General features: G+C 34.8%; 1 protein-coding gene across 1 annotated transcript; it reads left to right on the top strand.

Moving 5' to 3' along the window:
• Positions 1-5,917: 5,917 nt before the first annotated feature.
• LOC149258822 (zinc finger protein CONSTANS-LIKE 3-like) lies at positions 5,918-9,548 on the top strand. The gene is made up of 2 exons (XM_089416389.1): positions 5,918-7,036; positions 8,708-9,548. Exons 1-2 carry the CDS (start codon positions 6,056-6,058, stop codon positions 9,053-9,055), a joined length of 1,329 nt encoding a protein of 442 aa, XP_089272515.1. The 5' UTR covers positions 5,918-6,055; the 3' UTR covers positions 9,056-9,548.
• Positions 9,549-10,021: the final 473 nt, after the last annotated feature.

Here is a 10,021-nt window from a genome sequence, read left to right as displayed (position 1 = left end):
CATCTACCCTCTTCCGCTTACTTTTTTTAAATATCTTATGACTCACACCATAGCAATTGCTTCAATATGCACAACCCTTGTTTCATTTAGAAAGATAGCATAAGGAACTGCACTTCTAATTTTGAATTTGTTTGTAATCAAGCGCTTTTGAATTTTCTCAATTTGTTTCCACTGCATGTCAGATGTACTGCTGGCCTAGAGTTCACAATCGTAGAGAATTGTCGGAATCACTAAAAGCCCAAAAAGAGTTTGTGGTTTTCCAGTCCCGTAATTTGGCCTCTCTACACCTATTTTGAAAAGCATAAAATGTTTTCCAACCTCCCAAAGTTATTTTCTTTCTACATCTTTGTTGAAGTCAATTCTTAGGTATTTGTAATCCACAACTTCTTCCAGAGTGCCTTCAAAGTAGAACTTATGCTGGTTATGTTTTCTTTTGTTAGAGAAAACCACTACTTTCGTTTTGCTAATATTGACTTGTATCCCCATCCTTTCATAAAAATACTCAAGTGAGAGTGAGTGTTCTTGCAAACCAAGAGCAAATTTAGCAGTCATAATAAGGTCATTTGCATATGAAAGAAGCTTTATAACAAACTTGCCTGAATGGATACCATCATCCCCTTGCAAATTTAGCCACTCTTCGAGCTTGTCAATATATAAACAAAAAAGGGTAGGAAACACGCCCTAACCCAGGTAAAATGAGTTCTGAGACGACTGCCACACCTAACCTATGGCTTGATTAACCCTGACCCAAGGGCATCTAAGTCGTCAAAATCACCCTAGGACCGCACCAACCCTTAGCATAATTGGAATTTTTCCCACAAAGTTTTGGACCAATGACCTTTTCACCACAGAGTGCCTTAACATAGCACCATGTACTCTATATTCTAGAACCGATGAGCACACACACACACACTCGCACATATAACTCTTAAAAACAACGGGAAACTTTATCATAATTTAATTGTGGAACTAGTTGGGACAACTATCATTAGGTGCTATCCATTAATGCAGGTTGACTCATCACTATTATTCAAGGAAAACCAAGCCACCTGTTACCGTTGGTTGTCTTTAACTCTTGCTAGATGCCTTTGGGTCTTGAACCGTTAAATTATTTTCTTATATCCTAAAAAGATAAGCTCTTAACCAAGCAAAAACAATTTTAAAACATACTCCATGCTTAATTACTTTAAAAAAAAAATTTAAACATTTAAATATATTTATAAAATTTAAGTTAATTTAAAAAATTGTAATTAGATTATAATTTATGCAATTTTTTTAATAAATATTAGTTAATAGGATGGTTAATTAAAAATTTAAATCTGGAATCTCATACTAAGATTATGCCAAAACTCTTAAAATTATGATAATTCTCATCTACATTAATTTAATTTTTGGAAATTAGAAATACATTGAAAATGCAAGATTATACGACTTTTGGAAATTACAAATACATTGAAAATGCAAGATTATACGACTTATGATGTGTAACGCTTCGGGATCGACGGCTGACGAATTGTTCCGTGTTATTTACTTCATTTTGGGCAGCAGTTTAACGATAAAACTTAATTAAGAATAACGCAACCGTCCAGCCACTTGCTGCATTCATCATTGGAGATCTGAAAAAGCAATGCCCACTTGAGAGAGAAAAGATCAATTCGTTCACTGTGAAAATCACATCATGACCCCATGGAGCAGAACCAGCCAGTTGAATAAATGCACGTGAAACCTGCTGCGAATCGGCGTTGACCTGAACAGGGCAAACGTATCCGGAAGGCTAGGCCATAGCCTACATAGTCTAATTAGGCTGCTGCTTTTTTTGTCTTGAAAATCATGGAAAATTTAGCAATATTTTGATAAAATTTAGTCTGGATTTTTGTAAACCTAGATTAGTGCTGTCAAACTTCAAGATCTTGGATGAATCTATTTCTAGCGTCTTGAATTTTTTTTTGCCCGCAAGTTTTGGCCCTCCGTCAATTCCTCCGCCTCCATAGACTAGGCTTTATAAAGATAACTAGTAATGACTGTCCTCAAGCATAACTAGTAATGAGTGTCCTCATTGCTGATTTGACAAATAAATTAAGATTTTTTCACTATTAAAATAGGATTATTAAATAAACATGATTAACTAGATGTACAGTGTTTTTGTCCCTCTATTTTGTGGGGTCTTTCAGAAAATTATTAAAGACACCAAAAAAATAGAGAGGGGACAAAAACACTGTACATCTAGTTAATCATGTTTATTTAATAATCATATTTTAATAGTGGGAAAATCTATCCTAATTTATTTGTCAAATCAGCAGTGAAGACAGTGATTACTAATTATCCCTATAGTGAAGATAAACATTACTTCTTATCCCTAATTCATCATCTTTATTTAAGGAAAATCAGGCCACATGGAATTATCTGAGTGTGGTCTGTAAAGTGGTTTGTAAGGGGCAGAGTTTCACCACTGCGAGATGCCAGACCAGGGTTTCACTGCTACCAGATGCCAGACCTTTCACTACTGCCAGATACCTCTGATCTTGCGCGGTTAACCTGTTTCCTTACTTCTGAGAAAAAAGAACATAAAAAGTAGGCTTTCAGTCCTGCTAAATAATCTTGGGAAGTACTGCGAAATGGTCTTGAGAAATTAACATATTTCCTTACTAAAAAATAACACTGAAAAAATTAATATCTATATAAAACGCATTAGTTTAAAGTGATTAATTATACGACTTCACAAATTTTTCTTGAAAATTTTACGCAGTAGAGTTTTACATTAGTTTTAAGTGATTAATTACATGACTTCACCATCTTTTCTTGAAAATTTTACGCAGTAGAGTTTTTTGGTATCTCCTAATTCATCCAGAACTTTAGAAAAAACTCTAAAATATATCTCAAACTAACCAGAACCAATAAATTTATTTTTAGGTCCAACTGTTACAAGATTGCGTTTTGCATTTCTGCATGTGGATTTGAGTTTCATGCACATGTTTAACGTTATGGATTTTGAAGCGTTTTTGGGACCGTGTTAACTCTTTGGGAGAACGTGTTTTAAACTGTATATATACTGATTAGTGATTAGACTCTTTGATTGGCCGATCGAATGATTTTTTCTAAGAACAGTATTACATTGCCATCATAATATATTATGGTGCAGGATGGGGATTGGATACGGTAACGATGGATCTTTTTAGGATATTTGCTTGGAGAATCAAATTGATCCGAAAGATCTGTGTAGCACCAGAGTTATTAAAGCCCTCCGACGCGGAATTCTCCGCGCCTTCTTATCAGTCAATCGGTCTGGACTGTACCATTCAGGATTTTACCGCCCCTGTTCATGCTACTCTGTACAGAGATTAGAGGATATAGTAAGTCAATAGGGGAAAAACCCAATATCTTGCTGTCAGTCATAATCTGATTTAATTGATGGAACTCTGATATTCAATTTAGGGTTGTTTTAATATTTTTGGGTAAATTTTGCTCAAAATTGAATAGAAATTTTATTGGAATTGTATATTAAAGTTACAATCCATATTGTTTCAAGGGAATTTTCCAGAAAGCTTTGAATGTAGTTATGCAATAAACAAAAAATATATAATTTAAAAGATTAAAGTTACAAATTTCATTAAAATTTGTAAAATTAAAAGTTACAGTTTCAATTAATGTAATTGTTTAAGTTTTTCATTTTTTTTAAGTATATTTTAGTTAATCTTATTTAAAATTGGATAAAAATATATTAGATGTGGTTTCTATTCAGATCTTTTTTCTCCCTTTATGAAGGGACTTTTCCCTCTGTTTTTGTTTTCAAGATTAAGATCAGCCAGCTTCTAAAAGCTTGATATTTGTACTATCTGGAACCTTTATATAGTCTCAATATAATACTATTATGCTTTTTCGTTCTGCAAAAAAAATCATTAGAGAATGAGTGATTTTAAAGATCAACTGCTACTTACTAAAATATCAGGTACAATTATTTGATAAATGCCACCAATGTGCCAGTTACAGGGATACCAGATACAATTATTTGATAAATGCCACCAATGTGCCAGTTACAGCAATACAGGTACAACTATTTGATAAATCCCATCAATGTGCCAGTTACAGGGTGTTTCTAGGAATTTGAACCCACATAGTTGGAAAAATGATTTGTTCAACAAACTAATATACCTAAGATATTTTGACAATCCATAAAAATAAAACTCAAAACAATTAAAATACACTATTAAATTTTAATAAATAATCAAAAACACACTTTAAAAAACAGAAATTACAATCTCACCAAAATTGTAAAAAGTTCTATTGGAATTGAAGGTTAGAGCTATAATCATTGGAGAATCAGTGAATAGGTGATTTCAAAGATGGGCTGCTACTATTATACCGGGTATCACTATTTGACAAGTGTCACAAATGAGCCAGTTAAAACATGTCTCCAGAAACTTGAACTCAAACAATTGGAAAAATGAATTGTTCACCAAATCAATCTAGCTAAGATATTTTGCTGATCTAAAAAACAACTCAAAACAATTAAATTACACTGTTAAATTTAAAAAAAAATTAAAACCATGATATAAAAAATTGAAGTTACAAATCTCACCAAAAATTGTAAAATTAAAAGTAGCAGTCTCAATTTAATTTACTGTAGTGTAACTGTTTTCGTTTTTATTTTTCTTGGAGCATATTTTGGTCAATTTTGCCTAAAATTGAATATAGATTTATTGGAATGGTAGATTAGAGCTACAATTATTGGAGAATTGGTGAATATGTGACTTCAAAGATAGGTTGCTACCCTTATACCAGGTACACCTATTTGATAAATGTCACAAATGGGCCAGTGACAACATGGCTCCAAAAACTTAAACTCAAACTCACACAGTTGGAAGAATCAATTGTTCACCAAATCAATCTAGCTAAAATAATTTGATGATCCAAAACAAACACAATACAATTAAACTACATTATTAAATTTTAATAAGTCATCAAAAACATAATTTAAAAAATTGAAGTTAAAGTGTCATGAAAAATTGTAAATTAAAAGTTACATTGTCAATTTAATTTACTATAATATAACTATTTAAGTTTTTATTAAATCAGTAAACCAATAAATTCAAAAATTAGTGACTATTATTATACTCCGTATAACTATTTGATAAAACATGTATCCAGAAACTTAAACTCTAATAAGTAGAAAAATGAATTGTTCACCAAACTATTCTAACTAAAATATTTTAATAATCTCAAAAAACTCAAAATAATTAAACTACTTTATTAAATTTTAATAAATTAAATTATTACCAATTTAAAAATAAATAAAAAACCAACTTTAAAATAATTTTTAATTAAAAAATTATTGATTCAAAAACGAGTATAAATTCAAAATAAAACTTTACTTCAGGGAAAAACATGGAAAAAAGATTGAATTTCACGGATTAAAAGTACAAAAATCACTCAAATAGACCATCACAGTAAAACCTTACCTCTGCCCCCAAAAAAACACTCGCAGAAAGGATAGACTGATATTGTACACTTTTTAACTTACTCATTGTATTAGGGCAGTCTACAGTGACCGGGGTCTGCTTTCCTTGCAGAATCACAAGCAAAGAGAAGATCCAAATTCTAATTCTCCATCATGTGACCAACAGCTGAAATCCCATTGGTTCATTAGATATCTTTTGACAGGGCGACATCATCAGTGACGCACAACGCTGAAGCGTTTTTCCACCACTGATTAACCAGGGATCTGACGGTGTCCAGTCAAAGGTACATCCGTTGTTCCTTATATATTTTTTTATTAGTTTTTATCGATTTTCGCTTGGACTAGACCTTTCCACGACCAAAAAGCGATAATTGGGATCAAATTCCCTATCTTGATTGGTCACCCTTAAGATACCCTCTAAATTTAAAGGAAACCCTACAGTCTCAACATAAAATAGGCCACCACTAAAAAGCCCACATGAACCCAGTTGAGCGCCTCTAGAATTAGCTGAGATATCAGTACCGTCATAATAAATGGCATAATAACAGACCCACCATCTAGGAACTTCTTTGAGAGATTTAGGGGTTGCTGCAGAGGAGAATGGTGAAGGAAGAAGACAAGGATTGGCACAATGTTGAAGGGTGGGATAGAGGGTCTCATGTTGATCACAAAGAGTTTCTCAGAGGGATTGGAGGGTGGAGAATGAGTATGCCAAAGCTCTGTGATGTTTGTCAGGTATCAAGCTCTGTAATATATTGCAGAGCTCATACTGCACAGCTTTGCTTAGTCTGTGATGCTAAAATTCATGGTGATAGCAAGGCTTCGTTGTGTCATGAAAGAGTTTGGGTTTGTGAAGTATGTGAGCAGGCCCCAGCTGTGGTTACATGCAAGGCAGATGCAGCCGCTTTATGTGTAGCCTGTGATACTGATATTCATTCTGCCAATCCTCTTGCAAGTAGGCATGAAAGAACCCCTGTGATTCCATTTTATGAGTGCCCCAATATGCCCAATAATAATACAGTTACACATGCCAATAATGATAACTTGGACTGCAATATTTTGCTGAATGAAGATGGTGGTGGGGATGATCCTCTGAAACATGATTATGTTGATGATGACTATGATGATTATGATGATGATGAGAATGATCAGAACAATTTGTTGAACAATCAGGAAGATAATAATGATGCTGAAATATGTTGCGCAGAAGAGGCTGCAACAACATCATGGTTGATTCCTGAGGCCAACAGAAATAATTTGACAATTATCAGTGGAGGTAACTCAGAAGGAGAAGATAAGATGGTGAAGGATAAACTCAAGTTCAAGGCCTATATGCAGAGTATGGATTTTTTACAAGATGTGGATAATTATGCCGATCTGGAGTACTTGGGAACAACTACTATTACAACGCCAGTAAACCCCACTGCCAATATGGGGGCAGATAGTATGGTTCCTGTTCACACTCCTGAAGTTATTGAGCATTCTTCTACAAAAGTTTCTATTGATACAGCTGGGTCAATGGATGTGGATGCAGCATCCAAGTGCAATCACGTTTACAGAACTACATCTCTCAACCACTGTGTAAGAAACTTCATCCTCTTTGTTTCTCAAGTGAGCTATTATATTTAACTGAATACGTACTTGCACTTCCTTCTAACCCTCGAAAAACTTATGGCAACCAGATCCAGCCCCTTTCTTCCCCACCCTGGTCGACTTTTTGAAGGGCCCGTCCTAAAAAGATCTTACCTGATTTCCATGAAGACCTGGCTATATTTACAGACTGCCTATAATGCTTTGGTTTATTTTTTCCCTAGAAATTGAGGTGCTCTTATCTACGTGGTTCCCTAAAAATAGACCAAATCTCAGAATCTGTGAGGGGAATTTCCAGTCAGGGGCATGCCAAATACAAGTTCCAACAAAGGACTGTGAGGTTTGAAAGACACTCATCTTGGATTCTCTCCAATTGAAAATTTGGGCTTGTGTATATTATCCATTGTTTGGGGTTTTACATATTTTTCAGAGCTACCTCTTGATTTGGCCATCCAATCTTAAATTCTACTGTAGTAAATAATAATAGATAGAAGCCTGGGGAACTGGTGTACACTGTACAATCCTCTCTTTTTGATCTTGTGACATGTTACCTGAGACCGTGGACAGAATTTATGCTCACCTAGCTTCAATTCCATTGTACATGAATTTCAGGTCTCTCTGGTCTACTCGGATAGCAAGTTTCAAGATTGAAATTCCTTTTCAAAGGTTTTCTAACCCCATCTAGCTCTTATGATGGTGCTCCAAATGTATTTAAGCCAAAAGTAAAGCATCAGTAAAATGTTGTTTTGATCATCCGTGAAATTACACCTTTCTTGTTTGATACAAGCAATGAACTTCAACTCAAAGGAAGCCTTACCCATCAGAACAGATCCTTAGCACCTGGCTCAACTTCCATGTGCACTTTCTGCAAGTTTCAGGTGTTTTATAGAGCACCTTCTTGGCTAGTTCAGCATCTTCATTATAATTTTCGTGGCCTTGCAGATACACCCACATAACTCCTTTTGCATTTTCCTTATAATTTCGTTTGTTCCAACGTCTTATCATCTAATGTTTTCTGTAAAATTCTGGAATATTTTGCTCTGAAAATTCGTTGAGAAGTTTATTCATTTTGCAATACTCAAAATACCCCAAGCCACAGTAAAGCACAGGTATGTAATTAACAAGAGTGACAAAATGGGTATCTAATAAGAAAGGAGTTACAGATGAACCCTGAGCTTTGCCAGCAAAGAATCATAATCGTTTGGACCTACTTTTGATCTATACATTTTGCAATATCAGGTTAATTCTCTGGATATTTCACTTCTTGTGGTATCTCATATGTTTTGCAAAGTCATTTGTACTCACCTCAATGTGGTATACTCTCATGGGTCTCTTTGTCCTTTCCTTGTAGTTCTATTTCCAGAGCTCTATAGTCAGTTGTAACCTATCATGGAGTTTTATTGCATTCTCTTTGAACATTTTGGGCCTTTTTAAAGCAGAAGTCCTATACCACAAAACCAATATACTCCATCATGGTCTAAAAGGCTGACCATGTTTGAGACTGATTAGTGTTCAAGAAGCAATAATTAGAGTGAGAAAGAGCTTGTGACATGATTTTTTTTGTGAGAAAGAGAAAGACTCAAGAGAGAGCTTATGATATGATTTTTTTGATGCGTTTCTTGACATACCCACATTATACTTCATGCTGCATTTTGTCTTCAGGTCTCTTCCTCCCCCATAGATGTTGGGATTGTACCTGACAACAACATTACTGATATTTCAACACCTTACCATGACCCAAGAGGAGTATTCGAGATTCCTCCTCGGGTTGTTCATCCTGGAGGCCAAGGTGAGCTCATGGGAAGAGAAGCAAGAGTTCTCAGATACAGAGAAAAAAGAAAGAACAGAAGGTTTGAGAAGACAATACGATATGCTTCTAGAAAAGCCTATGCAGAGACTCGGCCCAGGATAAAAGGCCGATTTGCCAAGAGAACAGAGGTAGAAGTGGAACAGATATACTCATCTTCTTTGCTTCCTGATCAAGGATATGGAGTTGTTCCATCTTATTGAACCAGTCAATAGAAATAATTAATTCTTCTTTAGTATCTATCCTTATTATTCTAATTGTAACTGCCATCATAATCATAATGCCTTGTAACTTCAATTTATTCATGCCTATGAGATGGGGCTGGTATGTAAAACTCATGGCAGGTCTATTCACATTTGGGTTGTTCGCATACTCAAAGCCTCCTCCTTACTCATTCTGCCTTGCTCATTGATGCGGGTCAGACTGCAGTAAGATGAAGTCGGTGTGACTCACACTTTGAAGAACAGCCATACATACTATTAGTGTTTCAAGTCGATCGAAGTTTGTTTATTCAGCTTCCTGCAATCTTCTCTGCTCATGAATAAATCGTTTCCCAGTCTCCTACTATCTTGTGGATGTTGCAAGGATTATATTTTTTCAAAGTTATAATTCTGGCATATATACTATTATGCTGCATTTAAATTTCTTTGAATGTAATCTATAAGGAAATGGAGATTAGTTGGAAATTGTCCTTAATTTTGTGATTTACTACTTCACATGAGTATTTCAGAAAAGCCAACGAAGCCAACGGGTCAATTTGCCATCCCCTATTTTTGACTGCAAACGTGTTCACAATGCGCAGAACCTTTTTCAGAAACCTCGAAATAAGAATACCTCATACTTCAATGTTATGTGGAAAAGTTTGCATGGTTTTTGTCATTTTTCACAGTCTGACTGCTCAGTTACAAATTGAAAGAGCTATTTGCATATATGTTTTGAGGGGAAAGAAAAAATTCCATCTTGAAGTTTGAAGATAGTTCTGCCAAAACTTTCTGATAAAGTATCACCTCAATAATTACTGGAGTAGAAAACTGGACATCACAGATATTACAGGTTGTTGAGGACTAGAATGCGAATGCTTAATAAGTAAGGATTTATATTCCGAACTTCGTGATGCACAGTGGGAGACAGAATGCTTTCGAATGAAATTTTTTCAAACCCTTCTCGGA

This window comes from Pinus tabuliformis, chromosome 6, assembly GCF_031772625.1.
Source record: "Pinus tabuliformis cultivar Carrire ecotype Pingquan chromosome 6, CPIR1, whole genome shotgun sequence".
Taxonomy (NCBI): Eukaryota; Viridiplantae; Streptophyta; class Pinopsida; order Pinales; family Pinaceae; genus Pinus; species Pinus tabuliformis.
This window is presented reverse-complemented; position numbering and strand designations above follow the sequence as displayed.

Bases quoted from the DNA above. Each gene is read 5' to 3' on its own strand.
- LOC149258822 (XM_089416389.1), top strand. From the start codon at position 6,056: ATGGTGAAGGAAGAAGACAAGGATTGGCACAATGTTGAAGGGTGGGAT. The intron at 7,037-8,707 runs GTAAGAAACTTC...TTTTGTCTTCAG, and splicing joins CTACATCTCTCAACCACTGT to GTCTCTTCCTCCCCCATAGA.